The 25,287-nt window shown below is 46.0% G+C and overlaps 1 protein-coding gene across 1 annotated transcript in view; it reads right to left on the bottom strand.

The window, feature by feature from the left end:
* Window positions 1-25,287, bottom strand: part of RAB14 (RAB14, member RAS oncogene family) — a 227,694-nt gene that overhangs the window by 139,212 nt on the left and 63,195 nt on the right. The window contains exon 5 of the mRNA XM_069241660.1: window positions 6,166-6,343. Coding sequence (XP_069097761.1) covers window positions 6,166-6,343 — 178 coding nt within the window. The remainder of the gene's footprint in view (window positions 1-6,165; window positions 6,344-25,287) is intronic.

Genomic DNA, 25,287 nt, shown 5'->3' on the forward strand with positions numbered 1-25,287 from the left:
AAATGGGTGTCTTTGGGGGACAGGGGCGGGGGTTGGTTTTGAACCAACAACCTTCCCAGCCCAGTCTATTGTTTTCCTTGTTGGGAATCAGTCCACCCCCCTGTGCCCTGGGGGTTGAAACACTAGCGAGAGTTGTGAGCTACAAGAAAGTCAAGTGGTCTATAATATAAACAGGGTCACAAGAGAACGCCTTCTATTTTTTTTTTTAAATCAACCCTGGGGGTGATAACTGTAGCCGTTACGGGCTCTTTTCAATATTGTGGTGGACTAAGCATTCCTTTTAGCATGAGAAGGTAATGCATAGGTCGCTGGGTGTAGTAGTGTGTCTCCAGCAGGAAATAGTCATCCTCAGGCACCTTATGCATTTCTATCTGATGGAAGCTGTCTGCCCTTTACAGGCCCTCATGACAAGAGGTACTGTTGTCCGGCAGGGGCATCTTTTCAGAGTACAAGTCAGGGTCAGTATTCCAAACGTATTAACATTATAGTCATCCCATCAGTCATCCTGTGGATCAAAAGGCATGCTGTAAGGTTCTGTGGGGATCCAGAACAGTCTCCATCAAACCCAGAGTGAGTGGACCCCTGTGGAGAGTGCAGAAAGGTGCCTTTGAGAAAGTCAAAGGAAGAGGGGAAATGTGAGAAGGAAGTAGAGGGAAAGGATGAGGCGAAGCAGCACCTCTATCAAGGAGCCAAGGTATCTTAAGTTGCTAGCTCCAAAGGTGGGTCGAGGGCTTCATGGAATGAGAGCTTCCTTTTGTTCAAGTGCTTGACTTTGGAAAAAAGGATGAGCTAGGATATGACCAGTTTCTGAGTGTATTGAGAAGCGCTGCGGACACAAGTTGAGCCCCTCCTGTGGGCCTAGAAGACTGGCTGGGCGATATCCTAGGAATAAGATGGGGCCCTAGATGTAGGGCATTTGGGCACCGAAGAATCTGGCTGGTCTGCTGGCACTGAGAGAGATTTCGGCTTCGATTGTTTAGAATCTAAAGTCAGCTTCGAGGGAGTTTGACGTCAAAGAGGTGGTCGAAGTTGAAGGGTGTGGATTGTCGCATGTACTTTGGCACTGAAAGGGTGCCAGGTCTGTAGCGTAGTCTCAGATCTGAACATGGCATCCCTGGAGGCGTTCCAGGAAGCCCCCTGTTGGTCTTGTATGCTCGACCCTCAGAGGCTGTGTGGGAGGTGGTAAGCGTTTACTCCCTGCAATAGTCTGATACAAGAGGTTGGTCAGGCATGGCTCCTCTACCTCGGCATCAGAGCCTGAACTCTTCTAAAGGCAAAAACCTAACCTGGCAGAAGTCTCTGACAATGTTTCCGCTTCAACATCCTGCTCTCCAAATTAACAACCAGTTTCAGCAATATAATGAGAAACATGAAAATAAAGCATTGTCTAAGCCAATTGTCCAGGCTTTGTTGGTCAGCTTTTGTTTTTGCCAATGCGTTTCTTGTGTTGACATGGTAAAACTGTGTTCTAGGAGATGCCTGGTCCTCACCATTATGACCATTGGCAAAAAGCACAAATATGTTTTGGTCTCAAAACACACACACAGTGTCACAGTAGTCCCTTGCACTAAACAAAACTACTTTGTGTCCCAATATGATCCCTGTGAAAGAGCAGAATGGTGATACTCCTATTGAAGTCAGACGATAAATAGAATTTTAACAAAAACGGCACTGGTGTGGCCATAGGGGAGCCCTGCAATTTGCAAATGCTTCTGACTGAATCTGAACCACTGGTAACGTCTATGAGACTGCTGGACAGGTATTTAAAAATACTCGTCCTGCAGGTACGAGGACATCATCAATTTTCCTTAAGTCTAGAGCATCCAAGATTTGAGCTAGCCTTTGTATTTCGAGTTTGTCCTTCCTGAGGTAAGTTTGTCCTTCCTGAGGGCGTCGGGTGCAGAGTGTGAAGTCTCACGCTTCCGGCAGGACCAAGAAGCTCCAGAGAACAGCGGCACTGTTCAAAAACAGCAACAATATTGCAACTTTTTTGCAACTTTCAAAGACTTCACGTTTCCCGCAGGAAGCGTGAGACTTCACCCTCTGCACCAGACACCCCCGGCTCGAGCTCCAGAGAACCAACATCACAGGGAGGACTCCCCAGCGACTGCGACCACGTGAGTAGCCCAAAACGACCACCCTGGACCCCCACAGCGACGCATGCAGAGAGAATCCAGAGGCTCCCCCTGACCGCGAATCCCTGTAACAAGGGACCTGACGCCTGGACCAAGCACTGCACCCGCAGCCCCAGAGGACCCAAAGGAACCGAACCTCAGTGCAGGAGCGACCCCCAGGTGACCCTCTGCCTAGCCCAGTCGATGGTTGGCCAGAGAAGCCCCCCTGTGCCCTGCCTGACCGCTAGAATGACCCCTGGGTCCCTCCATTGAATCCAATACAAAACCCGGTGCCTGCTCTGCACACTGCACCCGGCCGCCCCTGTGCCGCTGAGAGTGTTGTGCGCCTACTTGTGTTTCCCCCCCCCCCCCCCCCCAATGCTCTACAAAACCCCCCCTGGTCTGCCCCTGAGGACTAGGGTACTTACCTGCTGTCAGACTGGAACCGGAGCACCCCTCCATAGGCGCCTATGTGTTTTGGGAACCTCTTTGACCTCTGCACCTGACCAAAGAAAGAATGAACAGAAGAACCTCGGATAGAGGGGCAGAAAGGGCGATCAACAGATTGATTTGTACACCATGCAATACATTTATTCCGACAGGCGTATACAATTTTGGTTGATGGACGCCTGGCTGCCAAGATAACATCACAGACTTCAGGTGGAAGTGCAAAAGCCATCAACTGTCGCCGCTCAATCTCAACGCATGAAGGCGGAGGTTGGACAGGTTTGGGTGAAGAACCGTCCCCTGTTGCTGCGAGAGAAGATCTGCCCGGAGAGGCAGTCTGAGTGGAGGATCGATGGACATGATCAAGAGCTCTAGATACCATACTCTACGTGCCCAGTCCGGAGCCACCAAGATGACTTGAGCCCAGTTGTTCCTGATTTTCTTGTGAACTCTGGGCAGAAGAGGTATAGGCGGAAAGGAGGCCGGATTTCCACTAGAGACGAAAAGCGTCTCCGATTGAGTGCCGAAGTTGGAGACTCCAACGCACAAAACAGCTGACATTGCACATTCTCTGCAGAGGCAAACAGATCTAACCAAGGCTCTCCCACGGCTGAAAGAGATCTTGCGCCACCTCCGGTTGGAGACTCCATTCGTGATCAGCTGTGCATCGACGGCTGAGTTCGTCCACACTGGCGTTGAGGGAACCCACCAGATGTTGAACCATCAGGGTAGTGCCCTGATGTTCCAGCCATGTCCAGAGGCGTAGTGCCTCCTGAAAAAACGGTCCAGGACCCTACGCCGCCCTGTTTGTTGCAGTACCACATGGCGGAAGTACTGTCTGAACACCTGCACCACTTTCCCTTTGAGAGAGGGAAGGAATGCTTTTAATGCAAGCCTGATCGCCCAGAGCCCCAGAAGATGGATATGAAGCCCAGACTCCCCTGCAGACCAGAGTCCTCTGATCTCCGCCTCTCCCATGTGGCCGCCCCAACCCAGAAGTGACACATCTGTCACTATAGAGAGATCTGGCTGGGGAAGGGAGAGGGATTTGCCGTGGACTCAATGCGGATTCAAAAGCCACCACTGCAGGTCTTTCGCAGTCCCCTCTGAGATCTGAACCATGTCAGAGAGATTCCACCTGATGCTGCGCCCACTGGAACTTCAGGTCCCACTGCAGAGCCCACATATGCCATCTGGCATGTGTTACTAGCAGGATGCAGGAGGCCAAGAGGCCCAGCAGCCTCAGAGTCAGTCTCACCGAAACCCAAACCGAGGCTGAAAGATCGGAATCGTAGCCTGAATGTCTTGGACTAGCTTTTCGGGAGGATAAGCCCGGAACTGCACTGTGTCCAGAACAGCTCCGATGAAAGGGAGCATCCGAGAGGGAGTCAGGTGAGACTTCGGCACGTTTATAGCGAACTCCAGCGTGTGCAGGAGGTTCGCCATAGTCTGAAGGTGGGAGACTACTTTATGGGGCGAGTATGCCTCCAACAGCCAGTCGTCAAGGTAGGGGAAGACAGACCCCTAACCTGCGCAGATGAGCTGCAACCACTGCCATCACTTTTGTGAACACCTGAGGGACGCTGGTAAGGCCAAAGGGGAGCACGGTAAACTGAAAGTTCTCGTGACCTACCACGAATCGTAGATAACGTCTGTGGGCAGGCAGGATGGGGATGGGGATGGGAAATAAGCATCCTGCAAGTCCAACACTACCATCCAGTCTCCTGGGTCCAAGGCAGACAGAACCTGAGCCGGGGTGAGCATTTTGAAATTCTCCTTCTTGAGGAAGTAGTTTAGGTCCCGTAGGTCTAGGATAGGACGTAAGCCCTTGTCCTTTTTTGGTATCAGAAAGTAGTGGGAATAACAACCACAACCTACTTCTGGCATAGGGACCTTTTCTATAGCTCTCTTGGCCAAGAGAGCTGCGACTTCCTGGCGGAGAAGCGCCAAATGATCCTCTGGAAGGTGACTGAAGAATGGAGGCATGATTGGTGGAGCAGATTCGAAAGGGAGTGAGTAGCACTTTTGAACTATCTGCAAAACCCACCTGCCCGTGGTGATGTTACCCGAGGATTTGGAAGAAGACGAGTGGTGATGACTCCGCGACCTGTCTTGAGACCTTCCTCTCAAGGTAGACCAGGACCAACGTGGAGTTGAGTGCCGGGCCACCAGGAGCTTTAGGGACCGCTTCCTCAAAACCTTCAGGTGCATGGCCTGGCACTCTGAGCACGACTTCGGGTTGTGGTCACGATCAAGACACCACAGACAAACCTGATGAGGATCCATCACCAACATCGTACAATGACAGTCCTTGCACGGCTTGAAACCGGTCTTCGTGGACATCCTCGACGCACCAAATTTACCACAAAAACTGAACAAAACAGCCGGATTTGGTCAAAAATAGACCTGGGTAGCTCTTTTCCGGATCAGCGCATGGTGCAAAAAGAAAAGAACCGTCACTGAGAGAGGACGGCGTCCATGTACTACTCCCGATGTCATCACGGCGACTGTCGCCCGCGGAGTCGACCAACGCCACCTGCCGACGCGCAAGGGTATTGCTCTAAGAAATATGTTTGTTGGGACATCCTATCCACTGGAAATACAGTATATCTGAAAGAAATGTTCCTGTTAGAATTGCTGCAGAAAAAGAAGCTGAGCAGAGGTCAGGAAGACTCTCTTCACGGGACGTGTGGTAGAACAATCTGGGGGGAAACAGCCTTTGTTGGGAGTGTTCTAGAGGGTGCTGTTGCATGATTGGTTGTAATTTAAATTTGTTTCTTATTTTTTTTTTTTAAAGAACATGGATAGGCTATAACAGTGCCTGCATAGGCCATTGAGGCCTAGTGTAATACACTTACTGCTATGTATATTTAAGGTTACCGTGGGACTCCCACCTCGACAACGGGGATGATTCAAGCATGTGAATCTTTGAAAGATCCAATACTGGGGAAATAAATGTTTCATTTGGGAGCAGAAGTATAAGGTAAGGAAAACGAACCATTCATTTGCAGAATGATACGCAGAAACATTCAAATTCTCTGGGTGAGTATGGGTGGCCGGACAGCTCAGTGAGGCAACAATCACTGTCAACACAATCTGCAAGACGAGTTCTGAAAATTCTGACTTGCTTTTCATTTAGAGGTCAGTAGACTGAGTACCATTAAATTGGATAATATTTAATCCTGTTTACAGAGCTTTGAAAAAAGGAGTAGTGTTGAATAAAGTGTCACACAAAATAAATAGAACTGCTCAAAATAACGGACAGGTAAGACATAGGCACCACTACTGGGGTGAGGAAGGACTGATACGACAGTGATATTAAAATGAGGATTTTTTTTTTACGGCTGAACTAAAAATTAAAGCTCAAATTAGAAAATGTAATGGACACATTACCTTGGCTCGAAGCTTACCGTCACTAACCTGCATTCACTTAAGCAAAATCACTATCAACTACCAACAGATTGGCTGTTGCCTATCATTAAAGAACCTGAAATTGGCATTTCCATAATTTGCGATGTACTGGAATTGTATATTACAAATTATCCATTCACCTACATAATATAAACTGGAACTGTAATTTATATTACAACATGCTCAAACCTACCTAGTTATATCATACACCATAAGCGCTCCTGCTGCTCCTCTGTAGTAGCTTCTTGTGACAGCTCTAAACCGTTCCTGTCCTGCAGTATCCCAGATTTGCAGTTTAATTTTCTGGCCACTAACTTCTATTATTCTTGTACCAAATTCAACACCAATAGTGTGAGGACAATCAGCCATAACTGTTAACATAAAAAAAAAAGACAGTAAAAGTTCACAAAGAAAAGTCAACATTGCTTCCCATCAAAGAGTTACTTACCTTATGAGTCAATTGTAAATGTTTATATATAAATAATAAATTCACAATACATAAAATAAGAAAAGTCCAGGTTTTACAGGGATATATGTAATTAGAATTTGGTAATAGTTCTGTGAGTAGACAATATGCTGCAAACAGTCTTGATTGGTTAACTTTTAAAACTCAGTGTAAAAACAATTTAAAACTGTACAGAGTGAGCCAGGCTCATCCTTTTAACTGTTCTCTGCATATCAATAGATGCTGTTCAATCATCTGAGGGAAAGTCTAGACAATTTCAACGATCTCAAGACGCATTTGTTCAAATACCTTGACCACCAAGAGACTGCAAACTGTTTCATTTCTCTGTGGCCAGCTTATTCACTATTGTAAGCCCCACTCTCCCGGTCGTCTTTTTTGGAACAAGGAAATAGCGAGAATAACAGCTCACTCCTACTTCGGAGTTAAGGACCCTCTCAATAGCCCCTTTAGAGAGTAATAGTTGTGCTCTCCTGAATTTCTGCCAGAGAGGGGTAGAACAGAGCAGAAAGAAAGGGTATTGTATATCCATGTTAGGCGATTTGCATGACCAATCAGTCAGACATAATGGATCCCTATCCTAGGAGGAAATACTGAATCCTGCTTGCACTAGATGGGTGTGCACTACTAAGGGGAAATTAAAGCAGCTTAGTGGCTACTGCCACAGGGGAAGGGAAATGGAAGGACTGGTGTTCCTCTGTTGGAATGCATGCTGCCTTCCTGATCCACGCTCCCGGTCTTGAAAGGACTGAGGTGATTGGGAGACTGTTCCACCGCCCAAGTCCCTTTCTTTTTCAACCTCTGAAACTGAAGTTCCCGATGGCAACGTGCTTTTCACAGGGTGAACAGGTCAACCAGGGAATTGAGCAGTTTACAAGCACAGAGATCTAATCAAAAGGGCAAGTCTTTAGGACCTTACGAAAATTCAAGATCTCCTCTGCTGGTAGTTTGGTGAAAATAATCCCACAACCTTGGAGCAATTTAGGAGAACGGTCGCCTGCCCAGGAAAGACTTTCGTATGCGTGGAATCAAGAGCAGCAACACATCCCAGGAGTGTAAAAGCCATTGAGGGACGAAAATTAGTTACTTACCTGTAACTGCAGTTCTCCAGTATTGGTATCTTTCATAGATTCACATGCTTGAATCATCCCCGTCGTCGAGGTGGGAGCCTCACGGTAAACTTAAATATATAAAAAGCAGTAAGTCAGTAAAAATAAAACCAGTAGGCCCAAGTAGGCCTCATAAGGTATTTTACAGTCTATCCACTTTGTTTTGTGAAAAGACCCAAACTTGAGTATCAACCAATCAGGATTCAGCCCCTCCCAAACACTCCCAACAGAGGCTGAATTCCCTCAGATTTTCTATTAGGAGTGTGAATTTTAATATCTGTATAATAGGGGAGCCTCTGAGGGGAGGAGGGTGGGTCGCATGTGAATCTATGAAAGATACCAATACTGGAGAACTGCAGTTACAGGTAAGTAACTAATTTTCTTCTCCAGTATTGGATCTTTCATAGATTCACATGCTTGAATCCGAGTAACGAGCAGTAATGTTTTCTTACTTACTGAATTACATTGACTGTAATTCCATCGTAATTCTATACGTGATGTGATTCACATTAGTTCAGTTTTAAATATGCGCTTACATATAATTATATTTATATTCACAAACATACGAATATAAAAGCAATAAAATGTGTGTGGCAAGAAATCCTGACACAGTTTATGTTATTATTATGGAGAATACGACACGTTAAACAGTAGAAGAAAATGAACTATTAATGACCATACCTCGAGTGTGGTGGTGGGATGTGTAAGAGGTTCACCTTAACGAAATAGATGCCTCAGCACTGCTTGTCCCACTGCTGTATCGACCTGGTTTGTCTCCTCTAGACAGTAATGTCTTGTAAATGTGTGTTGGCTGGACCATGTTGCTGCTCTACAGATGCTATGTAGTGGTACACCTGCAAAGAGTGCCGCTGAAGTGGCTACCGATCTTGTAGAGTGGGCTCTCACCTTGGTGTGGAGCGGCTTTCCTGCTTTTGAATGGCAGAATTGAATCGCCAGGCCAATCCATCTTGCCAAAGTCTGTTTGGACACCGCGTGTCCCTTCTTTGTTCCGCCGAATGCTACAAATAATTGATCCGACTGGCGGATGGCCTGAGTTTTCTGTAGATAAAACTTTAAACATCTTTTAATATCGAGAGAATGTAATGTTTTTTCCGCCACTGTTTGCGGATTTGGAAAAAAGGTTTTTAAGATGACTGGTTCATTTAAATGAAATGTTGAGGGAACTTTCGGAATGAATTTAGGATTTGTCCGCAGGATGACACCTGAGTTTGTAAACTGGAGGAACGGCTGTTTGATGGTGAAAGCCTGAATATCACTGACTCTTTTTGCCGAAGTAAGAGCTAACAGTAACGCTGTTTTCCATGCGAGGAATTTTAGGTCAGCTTTGTGGATCGGCTCAAAAGGAGCTTTCATGAGTTGCATCAACACAACATTCAATGACCATAGAGGCGGGGGTTTCCTAATTGGCGGGAAGACCCGAAAAAGGCCCTTCATAAATTGTTTGACAATTCTTGTGGAACACAAAGAGAGTCTATCTGGTGATCTGCGGTATCTGGAGATTGCTGCCAGATGTACCCGTATGGAAGAATATGCAAGTCCTGATTTTGCCAGGAGCAGGAGATATGGAAGTATCTGTTCCGGAGTAGAAGATAAAGGATGTATATTTTCCGCTGCACACCAAACACAAAACCGTTTCCATTTAAGTCTATAGGTTTTGTTGGTAGTGTCAGCTCTAGCTTTTGCTAAGATGTCTCTACACTCTGGGGAGATTTTGAGATTTAAGTATTCATTGTGTTCAGGAGCCAAGCTGACAAATGAAGAGACGACGGATGTGGGTGTGTGACTTGTCCCTGGTGCATCGTTAAAAGAGTCGGACTCTGTCTGAGTGGTAGATGTGGTCGTTCGGAGAGCATGAGGAGCTCCGTATACCATATTTGTCTGGGCCATCTGGGAGCTATGAGTAGAAGTCGACACTCCTCCGTCTTCATTTTCCTGATGACTCTCGGAATGAGTGGGATCGGAGGAAAAGCGTAGGCATAAACTCCTGACCATCTCATCGAAAACGCATTCCCCCACGAATCTTTTTGGGGAAGCCAACTTGCGTAGAACTGGCATTTCTTGTTCTCAAGAGTGGCAAATAGGTCTAAGTTTGGTTTGCCCCACAATAGAAACAGGCCATTGAGAGTTTTCTGGTCTAGCTCCCACTCGTGATAAGGAATTACTGTCCTGCTCAAGGTGTCTGCTAGAACATTGATCTGTCCTGGCACATGCTCCGCTTTTAGTGAAATATTGTGTTTGATGGCCCATGTCCAAATTTGTTGGGCTAGCTGCGAGAGTTGTAGGGACCTTGTGCCTCCTTGCTTGTTTAGGTAAAACATGCTGGTCATGTTGTCCGTCCGGATTAAGACGCTTGAACATTGTATCTTTGGCAAGAAAGCTTTTAGAGCTAAGTGTATTGCTTTGAGTTCTAGATAATTGATGTGGAGCTGGCTCTCTTGCTGATTCCAGATTCCGCTGATTTGCAGGTCCTGGCAATGTGCACCCCATCCTTCGAGAGAGGCATCCGTTGTTACTATGTAACTTGGTGTTTGAAGAAGAAAAGACAGCCCTTTTGAGAAATTGGTTGGAGTCGCCCACCACCTCATAGTGTTCTTCATTAGAGGCGTTATGCGAATCTTGTCTTCGAAGGAGCCGAGGACCTGTGTCCATTGTATGTCCAATTGCTCTTGCAGGGGTCGCATATGGAGCCTGCAATCTGGGACTAGCGGAATGCACGATGATATCATTCCGAGCAATGATTTGTAGATGCGGACTGAAACGAACTTTTTTCTGGATAGGTTGTCTGCCAACGAGGTTAACTTTTGTTTCCTCTCGTGTGATGGGTACGCTTTGCTGCGTACTGTGTCCAAAATTGCTCCCAAGAAACTCAATTCTTGTTTGGGGTATATCTGAGATTTCTGGTAGTTGACTACAAACCCCAGGCTGTGTAACAAATGAAGGCAATAGGAAATATGATTTGTTACTTGGAATTTTGAGGGTGCCTTTATAAGCCAGTCGTCCAGGTAAGGGAAGACCTGGATACCTGCCTGGCGAAGATGTGCTGCTACTGGAGCTAGCATTTTTGTGAAGATTCTGGGGGCTGATTTGAGACCGAATGGTAGAACCCGGAATTGGAGGTGCATACTTCCTACCCTGAACCTTAAAAATTTGCGATGGTTGCGATATATGGGGATATGAAAATAAGCATCCTGGAGGTCTAGGGATGCCATCCAATCGCCCGTGTTTAAGAGACGCAGGACATCCTGCAACGTTACCATCCTGAACGATTGTTTCTTTAGAAACTTGTTTAGTGCTCTCAAGTCCAGGATGGGGCGCCAGTCTCCTGAGGGTTTCTTGAGAAGGAAAAACCGGGAATAGAATCCCTTGTTCCTTTGAGATAAAGGGACTGGTTCTATTGCTCCTTTTGTTAGCATTATCCTTACTTCCCTGAGAAGTTGGCTCAACCTCAGAGGCGGTGTACCCGATGGAGGGACACTCGGTGGTGTTTGGATAAATTCCAGAGTATGACCTCTGGTCACCACATCTAGTACCCATCTGTCCGATGTTATAGCCTTCCACTTGGGGAAATAAGAATTGATGCGACCTCCGACCTTCAATATTGATTGGGGAGGTGTTGAGATTATCCGCTGGTCATTGCTTTCTGCCTGTATCTCTTGCTCGGGCAGCTCCTCTTCCTCTAGCCGGATGTTTGTAAGCTGCGGCTGGTGGTAATCGATAATGCTGCTGTTGTTGATGGTGCTGATGTCCTGGTCCTGTGGAGGAAGATGTATATTGTGACCTGTATTGTTGGTATCCACCTCGAAAGGAGTAATTACCTCTACCCCTTGCTCCACGAAAAGGTAGTTTTTTATATTGCAGGGTACCTAGGGATTTTGCCGTATCGGTATCCGTCTTGATAGCCTGCAGCATATCATCGACATGTTTGCCAAACAAACTCTCTCCATCGAAGGGCATGTCGAGAACACGAGTCTGGACTTCTGGTCTGAATGAAGTAGCTTTAAGCCACCCTTGTCTGCGAAAGACTGCTGCTCCAGCTAATTGTCGAAAACCAGTGAGGGAAATATCTATTGCACTGTCTATTATCTCTGCGGAAACCCTTTCTCCCTCCTGCAAGACCTTTTTAGCCTCCACCTTGAGATCTTCTGGCAGTGAATCTACAAAAACGGACATGTCTGCCCACATCTGCCGATCGTACCTTCCCAGGATGGCGAGGGAATTTGCCGCCTTGACCGTTACTGCAGCAACCGAGGAGAATTTCTTACCGATATTGTCTAGTCTCCTTCCCTCTTTGTCTGGGGGAGACGCAATAGGTGTAGAGGGGTTTTTGGATCGTCGTTGAGCCGCCTGTGATATAACCGAGTCAGGTTTCGGTTGTGAGACTAAACAGGCCGGAGAATCATCTGGGGCCTTGTATTTTTTCTCTAGCCTTGGCATTTGTGAAGGCACTGTTGCCGGGTTTTTCATTGCCTTCAAACCCTCCTGCCATAAGAAATCCACAATAGGTATGGCTCTTACAGATCTCTTTGATGGCTCTTTAAAGTCATACAAAAAACACTCAGTTTCATGGGAAACAATTTCCAGGCCAAAACGTTTCGCCGCTCTCTCTATGATATTATGGAAACCTCCTATGTCTTCTGGAGGAGAATCCACTGGAGCTGCTGGAGGTGGAGATGGTGTGGGAACAAGATAGTCGTCCCATTCACTAGCCGCTGAATCTGCTAGTTCGCCCTCTTCCCTTTCGTCGTCCGACGAGAGATAAGCTTCCGGAGCTTGGCTAGTTACAGGTCTACTAGCCTGTGGCGTTTCGGAAACATTAGTAGTTTGAGCTTGCTGGTAACTCTGAGGTCTAGGTGGCGTGGACGGAGTTGACGGTGGGAACCTTTTATAGTAGTCCTTCAACATATGTTGTAAATCTGTCACTAATGTGCTAGGCATAGCTAGAGGCGATGGTTGGTTTGCCTGTGGATAAGATGTTGAAGCATAACTATGCTGGTAATGTTGATCCTCTTCTTCATCAAACTCTTGACATTTGACATTTAGTTGGGACGGGCTACTAGCTTCCCCAAACATTCCTTGAACGTCATCATCCTCATCGTCTAAAAGATGTTGCGGTGGGTATGGCAGCACCTTACTTGGTGATGTATGCATCGGCAAAATGTCAGATGGCTTGTCCCCTATATTAATAAGGGAAAGGGGTAAGAATCTGGTGGAGTCCTCATGATGGTATGAGGAATGAGCTGGTGAAATGTCCAAAGGTTTGTAAACTGTTAATGCTGTGGTGATCGTCGGATCCATCGTCGACGGTTCCCTCGTCGACGGCTCCCTCGTCGACGGCTCCCTCGTCGACGGGTCTCTCGTCGACGCTTCCGTCCATGACTGCGTCTTTTCCTTAGTCGACGATCCCTTCGTCGACGGGTATTTTAGCGACGACGGTCGCTTCGCCGACGTAGTTTGCGTAGATGGGAGTGCCCTGGATGATTTGTGAACCCAGGAGGCCTCCGCTGTCGACGATGTGGTTGCCGACGAAGCTCTTTTGAAGATTTTTGCAGTAATAATCATCGATGACAAAGGCGACGACGTCATAATCATCGGTGAGGATGGTGTTGTGAACGTCGACGATACCGTGGTCGCTGTTACCGTCGACACTGTCGTCGACGGGGCAGTCGTCGACGGTTGTTTTTTCACCAAAAAGAGTTTTTCTGACTCTTTTTGTGGTGACAGAGACAGGGATGGTTTCTTTCAGGTGCTTTTCCGGTGTAACGGCGTAGTAGGTTCTGAATGAACCTTTTTTGGTCCATGTTTAACTGCCTCTTCAGTTAAGACTTGTTTAGTCTTTTTGTGCATTTTTCTTGGTGGTTCATCCGCACCTCTATCTCTCTCACCTGTTCTTTTCTGAGGGCGAGAAGTTTGTGGTGACTCTTCGCTGTCTGATGAAGGATGCTCTAAGGCTTTCTGTTTTTGCAGCCATAAGAGAAGTCTACCCTCTCGGTCTTTGAGGGTTTTTTGACTAAAGGTGCGACAGATTTTGCAGTCTCTCACCTTATGGTCTGGATGAAGGCAGTAAATACACTTCTTGTGGGGGTCATCAATATGTAGTCTCTTCTTCCCACAGTTGTCACAGTCTCTGAACAGACCCTTCTTTGCCTTTTCAGACATAGTAAAGTTGTAAGTAGTTTCCTGAGAGAAAAAACAATCTTCAGTCAGAAAATAGGAAAAAAACTGAGCAGAGCTCAGGGAGACTCCCTTCACACGACGTGCGGTAGAAAATCTGAGGGAATTCAGCCTCTGTTGGGAGTGTTTGGGAGGGGCTGAATCCTGATTGGTTGATACTCAAGTTTGGGTCTTTTCACAAAACAAAGTGGATAGACTGTAAAATACCTTATGAGGCCTACTGGTTTTATTTTTACTGACTTACTGCTTTTTATATATTTAAGTTTACCGTGAGGCTCCCACCTAGACGACGGGGATGATTCAAGCATGTGAATCTATGAAAGATCCAATACTGGAGAAATAAAGAAACAATTTAGGGTGGATACCAAACACAAGCTCATGTTCATAGAAAGCAGTGTTAAGAAGCATTGAGATTTAAAAAATAAGACCCTGCTGTACTGGAACAGAGTGAATATTTTTAAGATAGACCGAAACATATCTTTGTGGCGGCAAATCCAACAAAAACCTCACTGCAAGTTTCTGAATGTCAAATACATTATCCTGATTACTTTGGAGGTCCACGAAAAAATTCTGCAGTAGACCAAGCAATCGAGAAGATCAATGCATGTCAGGAGTCCTCAGGAAGAAGAGTGTATTTTACACAAGTGTAGATAATAAAAGCATGAGGATCAGACAGCTTTAATTTGCTCTATAAAGGATTGATTAACATCCAAAATTACTCTTAAGTTCTTGAGTGAATTCTTATACATCTGAGCACGCCTAGTTCTAAAGGTCATCAAGAAGGGGACAAGATCATAGATGTTCCTGCAAAGAGCAGCAGCTCCATGTCATCCCTGTAACTTGAGGGAAAACCTTTACATCCATCCTTCCACAGTTACCAAGCAGGCTTGAATGTTATGAGAGGCACAACATAATGTGCAAAACAGATTTGGGAGTTGGTCACAGGAGAAGTGTAAATCCATAGCTGCGAATGATGTCAGCAGTGGGTGATCAATATTTCTTTTAAAAACTACAGGATCCCACACATTAAGGATTTTGCTTTGGTACTGAACCGTCTCAGAAGCACAGACTGGGGCAGATTAAAATGAAGCAAATCACTGCAAAGCTTGATCTTGGACTCCAATGAAGCAGCAATGGCTATTTCAGTGAACATTTCAGCAGGGAATAAAAATTACCAGATTTTATAGTAGCACAAAGTATACTATGAGAAACCATATTAAGAGTTGCCCTTAAACCTTAAAAGATAAGTGTTGCGCTGTCTCCTTTTTCCGGGCAGCATACATCATCATCTGTAACTGCTAATAGGGCAGCTTTGATTCCACATTAAGGGTGAAACCCAGCCTGAAAAATCTAAATTAATGAAGGGCTCGTGAAATTAAGAAAATTGACGCCTCTTTCTAAAATATCCGCTGGCAACTGAGAGAAAGACTACTTGATAATTGCTCAGCACTGTTGGGTGAGACGTCAGTGTCTTCAGCAGCGGAACCTCAAAACCTTGCTTCTGGGACTAAGGTAGTGCAGCTGATTTTAAAGAGAAACTGCATAACAGTGTAAGATACAACACAATTAAAACAATAGCCGTGTTGAAACTGGTGGCAGGGCAAGAATGATACGCTGATCCAGATTTGGTATTTGCCTTGAATAATTTGATGTCTTCGAGGCAGAATTGTTGAAAGCAGAGTTGTGATCCTCCATGTACAGGACCTTTTAGGTCTGAATCAGAGACAGCTATAAAAGACTTGTGTAAGAGAAAAAATCATGATGAAATACACATAACAGTAGCTATATAGCAGGGCTTTTGAGTCAGCCCTCTTCATCATCTGGTCTGTCATTCACATTTTACTTCTGTTCACCATACCATATTACATGGGCTGGTGGTTCAGCCCACTTCAACTACTAGACTTCCTTTGAGTAATAACACTTTTCCTGATCAAATGTGCATACCTGCCGAAAAAGAAGTGACCTTCAGTGCCAAGGATTGTTGGCCAATACTCTTCTTTGCAATGCTTTCTTCTATTATAATACTTTTTTTTTACTCATTCTAAGTACACCTGCTTACTACAGAGCACCCATACTGCTTTAGAAAACTTGGATGATTTTTTTTTTCTTTTAACATTTTACTGCAATCATAATGACCAGTATACTTAAGGCTGTAGCATGTTCTATTTCTTTTTATTGTTGTTGCATATATTTGTAAAAAGGAAAGAATGACCATTCCAGCTTACCAATTCAAAAGCTACTAGTTTTAATAGTGTTGGGGTAGTTTGGAGATAGATTTGCACTATAAAGCCTTAGTACATAGCCACAGGAGAGGTGTACATTTACCAGTGTGTGTGTAGATGCAAGAAGGAATATGCGCTGAATCTGTGATGGGATCTGGTTATATAATATGCTGGCAGGTTTTAGTGGTGTTGGGGGTGTTTGTAGTAGCTTGCAGCTCACAGATTTAAGGTGCAGCAAGCAGCATTTACAAGTCCCTATGTGTGGCAAAACGGAACACATGTGAGCCTCTAGAAGGCAGTCATTACCAGAAAGACTGACTTGTCAAGTTAGTTGTGACTGCAGATGTTAAAACAAATTTTTAATGAAGGAGTTTGCATCAAATGAATTTTGACATTGAGCGACCACTCAATGAGATTTGTCTCAACTAACAGGCACTTTCTATCCGGTATCAACTCAAATAGAACCGCTCATATGAAGAGCGCCTAACCATTTATCTGAATGGAACAGTGGCCAGCAAATAAGGGTGAAGAGAGACCATACTAAGGGAACATCTGAAATATCCAATAGTGATATATCATGGGGTGTAAGGAGAGGGAGGAGACAGAACTAGTTGATCAGCTATAGTTTATCTTTATACCTAGAAGCCGGACGACTTCAGTGGTGTGGGAATGAAAGGTCTCCATGAGGAGGCTTTTCTTCAAATATGTTTGCAGTATTGAACATTTGGCTATCTCCACAGATGTGTGAGCCCAGATTTTGCTAGCTGCAAAAGATATTGTATAATCTGTTCAGGATTTGAAGAAAATGGGTGCAAGTTCCTTTGCAGGCACCAAATACAAAAGTGTTTCCATTTCAATTTATATGATTTGTTGGTGAAATCTGCTCTGGCCCTGGCTACAATTTATCTACAATCAGATGGAATGTCTAGGTTTTCAAACTCATGGTGTTCAGGAACCAAGTCGCTAAATGTAGATGCGTCGGACTGGGATATAAGGTGTGGCCCTTGTTCACTAATAGCATTTCCCGACTGGGCGTTAATTGTATGTGCGTTTTTTCCGAAAGCAGGATTAATTCTGTGTAACAGAACCATCTGGGCCATTTGGGAGCTGTAAGGATGATCTTGCACAGTTCTCTCTTTAGTTTGTGAAGGCTCCATGGGATTAGAGGAATCGGGGGGGGGGGGGGGGGGGTTTAGCGTAAGCACATATTTTTGACAATCTGATCGAAAATGCATCTCACCACAATCTTTTTTTGTGACGCCAAGTTGTATAATACTGGCATTTGCGGTTGTTTTTGGTCGCAAACAGGTCCAGTTTCGGGGTGCCCCATCAAATATGTTCTGCAATATTTGATGGTCGAATTCTCACTAGTGGCAGGTTGAAGTTAATCTGCTCAGTTCCTGCGCTAGCACATTCGATGCTCCTGGCAAATGTTCCGCTCTGAGAGATATTTCGTTTTCTCTCACTAGCCCACGTCCAAATTTCCTACGCATGATGTAACAGAGCTGCTGATCTCATCCCTCCCGGTTTAAGAAGTGCATGCACGTGGTGCTGTCCATTCTGATGAGCACAGACAGTTTCACAAATCTGGGAAGGAATGAATGGAATGCTAGAGCTATGGTTTTTAGTTCTAGATAGTTGATATGAATTTTCTTGTCAGAATTGCACTATTTTCCATTGACAGATCCTGAAATGGGCACCCCCTCCTTGTAGGGACGCATCTGTCGTTATTACAAAATCCATTACAGGGGACAGAAATATTTTTGTCTGTCTGTCCAATGAGGCTGTTGCTTTGTCCGTATTGGTGTTGATTACTGCACAGAGGAAGGTTATTTCTGTTTTTTGGAAAGAGGGATGACTTTTGAAGATTTGCTGTGAGACCCAACTTCTCGAACAATGTGAGACATATGTTTGTAAGCTCCGTGTTATTTTTTTTTTTTTTTTAACTAATGGTGCCTTGATCAACCAATCGTTCAAGTATGGGAATACTACCGAAATCCTGTTGAGGATATGTCGATAGCACAGTCTATTATCTCTGCAGACGCTCTTTCCCCTTCTAGGAGAATTTTTCTGGCTTCTTCTTTAGAGTCATCTGGATGGAGATCTATGCATTGTGACATATCTGACCACATCTGCCTGTTGAACATTGAGAGAATAGACAGTAAATTAGCTGTGGCAACTGTAAGCCCTGCCATACTCGAGAATCGCTTTCCAATAGAAAGAAGGCGGCAGCCCTCCCTATCTGGTGGCGTCATAATGGGCACCAACAGATTTTTGGAACGCCTCTGGGCCGCTGGACTAATAACAGAGTCTGGCCTCAGGTGGCCTACTAAACATGCTGGTGCATTGTCTGGCACATTGTATTTTTTTATTCAGTCTTGGCATGACTGCTGATATGGTGGCTGGATTCTTCACAGTGCAAATACCGTCTTGCCAGATTAAATCTATTATGGGTATTGTTTGACTTTTCTCTGGGTTCCTTAAAATCTTATAAGAAACAGTCTGTCTGTTTAGAGGTAAGAGGTAATAGAAACCGTTTTGCTGTGCGCTCCATTAGGCTATGAAAACCATCAATATCGTCTTATGGAGAGTCTGCGGGAGGTGGTTGTGGTGGTGATGGTGGCTGGATGATGTAATTGTCCCACTCTGAAGAGGTGGAGGCTTGGTCTCAGATTTCATCCTCTTTTCCTTGTTCCTCTTCTGGTGACCTGGTGGGTCTGCTAATGGCATTGTAGATAGAGGCACGAATAAAGATAGTGTAGTAGGGTGAGTGGGTGGCATCTGAGGAGGTGATCACACTGGAGTTTGACACTACGATGAAGGTGTAGATTGTGCAGGTTCAGGAAATCATCTATAATAATTTTGGTGCATTGCTTGTAGATTAAATATCAAGTCATGTGGTATATGGACTGTTTAGTCCTGCGGGGAGCTGAGAGGACAGCTCTGTCCTACTTTTTTATTCATGTAAGTATTGTCCTGACAGAACTGGTGTAGGAAGTTGGCTCTGTATGCACTATTTCAAAGTAAGGAATAGTATGCACAGAGTCCAAGGGTTCCCCTTAGAGGTAAGATAGTGGCAAAAAGAGATAATACTAATGCTCTATTTTGTGGTAGTGTGGTCGAGCAATAGGCTTATCAAAGGAGTAGTGTTAAGCATTTGTTGTACATACACACAGGCAATAAATGAGGAACACACACTCAGAGACAAATCCAGCCAATAGGTTTTGTTATAGAAAAATATATTTTCTTAGTTTATTTTAAGAACCACAGGTTCAAATTCTACATGTAATATCTCATTTGAAAGGTATTGCAGGTAAGTACTTTAGGAACTTTGAATAATTACAGTAGCATATATACTTTTTACATAAAACACAAATAGCTGTTTTAAAAGTGGACACAGTGCAATTTTCACAGTTCCTGGGGGAGGTAAAGTAATGTTAGTTTTAGCAGGTAAGTAAATCACTTACAGGTCTCAGTTTTGGGTCCAAGGTAGCCCACCGTTGGGGGTTCAGAGCAACCCCAAAGTTACCACACCAGCAGCTCAGGGCCGGTCAGGTGCAGAGGTCGAAGAGGTGCCCAAAACACATAGGCTTCAATGGAGAGAAGGGGGTGCGCCCCGGTTCCAGTCTGCAAGCAGGTAAGTACCCGCGTCTTCGGAGGGCAGACCAGGGGGGTTTTGTAGGGCACCGGGGGGGGGACACAAGTCCACACAAAAAGTACACCCTCAGCAGCGCGGGGGCGGCCGGGTGCAGTGTGCAAACAAGCGTCGGGTTCTCTGTAGGTTTCAATGGGAGACCAAGGGGTCTCTTCAGCGGTGCAGGCAGGCAAGGGGGGGGGGCTCCTCGGAGTAGCCACCACCTGGGCAAGGGAGAGGGCCTCCTGGGGGTCACTCCTGCACAGAAGTTCCATTCCTTCAGGTGCTGGGGGCTGCGGGTGCAGGGTCTTTTCAAGCCGTCGGGAAATTAGAGATCAGGCAGTCGCGGTCAGGGGGAGCCTCGGGATTCCCTCTGCAGGCGTCGCTGTGGGGACTCAGGGGGGACAACTTTGGTTACTCATGGTCTTGGAGTCGCCGGAGGGTCCTCCCTGAGTTGTTGGTTCTCCACCAGTCGAGTCGGGGTCGCCGGGTGCAGTGTTGCAAGTCTCACGCTTCTTGCGGAGAGTTGCAGGGGTCTTTAAATCTGCTTCTTGAAACAAAGTTGCAGTCTTTTTGGAGCAGGGCCGCGGTCCTCGGGAGTTTGTCTTTCTTGAAGCAGGGCAGTCCTCTGGGGCTTCGGAGGTCGCTGGTCCTTTGGAAAGCGTCGCTGGAGCAGGTTTCTTTGGAAGGCAGGAGACAGGCCGGTAGGACTGGGGCCAAAGCAGTTGGTGTCTTCTGTTCTTCCTCTGCAGGGGTTTTTCAGCTCAGCAGTCCTCTTCTTCTTGTAGTGTCAGGAATCTAAATTCTTAGGTTCAGGGAAGCCCTTAAATACTAAATTTTAGGGCATGTTTAGGTCTGGGGGGTTAGTAGCCAATGGCTACTAGCCCTGAGGGTGAGTACACCCTCTTTGTGCCTCCTCCCAAGGGGAGGGGGTCACATCCCTAATCCTATTGGGGGAATCCTCCATCTGCAAGATGGAGGATTTCTAAAAGTTAGAGTCACTTCAGCTCAGGACACCTTAGGGGCTGTCCTGACTGGCCAGTGACTCCTCCTTGTTGTTCTCATTATTTCCTCCGGCCTTGCCGCCAAAAGTGGGGGCCGTGGCCGGAGGGGGCGGGCAACTCCACTAGCTGGAGTGTCCTGCGGTGCTGGAACAAAGGGGTGAGCCTATGAGGCTCACCGCCAGGTGTTACAGCTCCTGCCTGGGGGAGGTGTTAGCATCTCCACCCAGTGCAGGCTTTGTTACTGGCCTCAGAGTGACAAAGGCACTCTCCCCATGGGGCCAGCAACAGGTCTCTAGTGTGGCAGGCTGCTGGAACCAGTCAGCCTACACAGATAGTTGGATACAATTTCAGGGGGCACCTCTAAGGTGCCCTCTGGGGTGTGTTTTACAATAAAATGTACACTGGCATCAGTGTCCATTTATTGTGCTGAGAAGTTTGATACCAAACTTCCCAGTTTTCAGTGTAGCCATTATGGTGCTGTGGAGTTCGTGTTTGACAAACTCCCAGACCATATACTCTTATGGCTACCCTGCACTTACAATGTCTAAGGTTTGGCTTAGACACTGTAGGGGCACAGTGCTCATGCACTGGTGCCCTCACCTATAGTATAGTGCACCCTGCCTTAGGGCTGTAAGGCCTGCTAGAGGGGTGACTTATCTATACTTGCATAGGCAGTGAGAGGCTGGCATGGCACCCTGAGGGGAGTGCCATGTCGACTTACTCATTTTGTTCTCACTAGCACACACAAGCTGGCAAGCAGTGTGTCTGTGCTGAGTGAGGGGTCTCCAGGGTGGCATAAGACATGCTGCAGCCCTTAGAGACCTTCCCTGGCATCAGGGCCCTTGGTACCCGGGGGTACCAGTTACAAGGGACTTATCTGGATGCCAGGGTGTGCCAATTGTGGATACAAAAGTACAGGTTAGGGAAAGAACACTGGTGCTGGGGCCTGGTTAGCAGGCCTCAGCACACTTTCAATTCAAAACATAGCATCAGCAAAGGCAAAAAGTCAGGGGGTAACCATGCCAAGGAGGCATTTCCTTACAACTGGTCATCATCCTGGTATTCAACCTGTAATTTGGAGGGGCTGTGAACTACTCTAAAAGGTCCTTCGTCGTCCAAATCATCTAGCAGATGATGCTGTGGATACGGGGTGACCTTACTTGGTGAGGTGTGTTCCGGGCGTAGCCTTTCTTCTGTGGAAAGTGTAGACAAACATATCCCTGCTGCATGTATCAAGGGCATCTGTGTTACGCTGTAGAAAGCTTGGATGATAAAAAAAACTGTAGACGATGTGGCAGTCATCGGTACCCTCATCGACGGTGATGCTGTAGACAGTTCTCTTGTCAATGATACCTTCGTTGATGGGGTGATCGACGGTATTGTCACCGAGGGTGGTACCTTCTTAGTAATCCTCGTCAACGGAAATGGTGTCAGCTTTGCTATTTTGCTATACCGCTCTTCGGCAATAGCAGTTTTTGCTTTGTCGTTATTTTCTTCGTCGACTGAGCCTTAGTCATAATACTGAGAAAACTGAGAGGAGCTCAGGTAGACTCCCATCACCTGACATGCGGTAGAAAATCTGAGGAACTGGAGCCTTTGTGGTGACGGCTCTAGAGGGTGCAGTTGCCTGATTGGTCAATGAATGACTTTGGTCCTTTAAGAAAGGACATGGATAGGCTGTTAAGTTAAGGTTTGTATTCCTTTAAAAGCCTATTATAATAATGTACACTACTTGTTATGATACAGGGGACTCCCACTAAGACGACGGGGAACGATTCAAGCATGTGAATCTATGAAACGTCCAATACTGTAGGATTATAGGAGCCTCTGAAACTAGGGCTACAAAGTGGCCATCTGTGTGGGGGATTAGAGGGCACCCATCACCCTTGCTGTATCTGTGTCCTTCGAAATCTAAAGGGGAGTGTCGACTGAGGGCTAAAAAGATGCTCCTAGTGAAAGGACATGTTAAAAACCGCTTGCTGAACTGTTTGTTTTTTGTCCAGAGCAGCGGTTTCAAACCAGTTCCTTCTGAGGAGGACACTTGTGTTAATCCTGCATGCAACTGTATCTGAGGCTTCAAGGGCATAGTCAATGGAAATATTTGAAATTGTTTGCTCCTCAGCAACTATTTACTGCCCTCTTTTTTGGTGCTCATTTAGTAGAAACTGGAGGAGCTTTCCATTTTCACCCCAGTGAGCTCGGTCATATCTGGCTAGTTATGACTTGGAATTGGCGAAACACTGGCTGCATTGATTTTCTTGCTCTCCTTCTCAGGAGGAAGGGATTCCCCAGTGGCATGGCTACTGTGCTGGTGACAACGGAGTCAGAAGGGATCTGAGATCTAATATATATTGGTTCAGAAGGATCTGGCTTATATTTTTTGTCAACTCTAGGTGTGAACCCTAGAGCGGACGGGTTCCTTGCAGATTGTCATCATGACAAAGCATGCCCGAGAACACTGGGAGAACTTTTATATCCCTGTTTGTAGATGTCAATGTGTCAAACAAAGTCATGTTCAATGGGATCCCTGCACTAGGCTAGTAATGAACTCTGTCCAGTCAATCTAATAAGACACCATATTTCTGCGATCCAACCGAAGCAGATGTTCCTCCTCCTTGGCTGGATATGGAGAAAGGAAGAAACATAGAAGAGCAATAGACTGTCATACGGAATGCAGAAAGCACCTATTTTAAGAGGGATGGACAGCAGTGAAGAAGTAAAAGTTACTTACCTGTAATCCTTGTTCTTCTACACAGGAATCCTTAAAGTTACAAGCACTTTTTAAAGTGCTCTGTGACCCGGAGGTAGGCAATCTTGTGTCTCACAAAAGAGCGCACTGCCTTAGTAGACACTGCAACTTAAGGGAACTACTTTGTGCAGATGTGCTGTTGTAAAAGCACAGAATGCAGTCACTTACAGTGAAGGTAGCCAATGACTTAAGTGGGCGGCAGTATACATCAGATCTAAAAAGTGACTAGATACATTTTTAACATTTTTAAGAAAAGAAAAGCAGGGCAACATAAACAGACCGACTGGGAAAGACCACCTAAAGGCTTTCACGGTGTCTTCAAGGAATCCCTCTCCTCTAGTGGCCCATCATGTCATAAGTGTGACTGAGGTTCATTCCTTTTTACAGAGAGAAGGGATCGAGAATATTAAAACAAAAAAATGATGTTCAGCCATAAGGGGAGGTGGGAGGTTGGTAATGACTGACAAAGATTCTCTAAAAGAGAACCAGATTACACGGAAATAATTTTTTCATCTTGGCCAAGTGATTCTCCCTAACAGTCATAAGCACTGAATAATATAGCTATTCTAGCCCACATCAAAAGGTGGAGGAAGAAAGAAAAAAAAAATAATGCATTCTATCCACATAATGATCATGAAAGCCTGTTCCAGCTTGACATCATCCCTAGGGTCAGGATAAAGGCATTAGTGCCTTGTGGATGTAGACAGCCTTCAAAGATGTAGCTTTACTTAGGTCTTAAATAGGATGATTTCACAAAAGAACCAACTTTACAACTGTACTCTAATATAGTGATAGTATAGTGAACATTAAGCATGTAAGCAATACATCCATTTGCTAACACAGCAAGCGACTATTCACACCTGGAGATGGACACAGCACAGAGACAGCTCTTCTTGCAGCCACCGATGACATCTGCACACTCCTCGACTGCGGACACAACGCAGCACTTCTACTCATCGACCTCTCAGCAGCCTTCGACACGGTCTCCCAGAGCACGTTATGCACCAGACTCCATGACTCCGGAATCCGTGGAAAAGCCTTGCAATAGATCCACTCCTTCCTCACCGGAAGAACACAGAATCAGGATCTCACCCTTCATATCCAAACCAACAGAAGTCAGCTGCGGAGTCCCTCAGGGATCCTCCCTGAGACCAACGCTCTTAAACATACTTGGCCCCGCCGGCAGCCATCGTCAGAGACCAAGAAATGAACATCGTGCCATACGCCGATGACTCAACTCATCATATCCCTTACTGAAGATCCGGACAAAGGTAAGAGGAACTTTTAAACCGGGATGAAAGCCGTTGCCACCTGGATGAGGGAGAGCTGCCTCAATCTCAACTCGGGCAAGACAGAGCTCATCATCTTCGGAAACTCCACCTCAGCCTGGGACGACTCCTGTTGGCCCACATCACTCAGCGCACCACCTAGTCTGACTGACCATGCCTGCAACCAAGGAATCATCCTCGACTCCTCTTTATCAATGACCCGACAGGTAAACTCAGTCACGTCTTCCTGCTGGCACACCCTCTGCCAACTCCACAAATTCTTCAAAAGGATCCCTGTCGACTGCCGCAAAACAATCACCTACACCCTAGTTACTAGCAGGCTTGACAACAGCAGCGCACTCTATGCCGGCACCACAACAAACATCAGTAAACCACAACTCATCCAAAATGCCGCTGCAAGACTCGTCCTGAACCTCCCCCGCCAAGAACACATCCCTCAAAACCTGAGGCCCCCCCCCTCCACTGGGTCCCAGAAGAGAACTACTACTCACCCACACCTACAAGGCCTGCACAGCATTGGACTGGCCTACCTGAACCATTGCATCTCCTTCCATAACCACGCCAGACACCATCGCTTAGCAGGTGCTAGCTACCGTCCCACACATCCGGAAAACTGCCACTGGGGGAAGAGCTTTCACATACCTCGCAGCCAA

The sequence above is a fragment of the Pleurodeles waltl genome, chromosome 6 (genome assembly GCF_031143425.1).
Source record: "Pleurodeles waltl isolate 20211129_DDA chromosome 6, aPleWal1.hap1.20221129, whole genome shotgun sequence".
Taxonomy (NCBI): Eukaryota; Metazoa; Chordata; class Amphibia; order Caudata; family Salamandridae; genus Pleurodeles; species Pleurodeles waltl.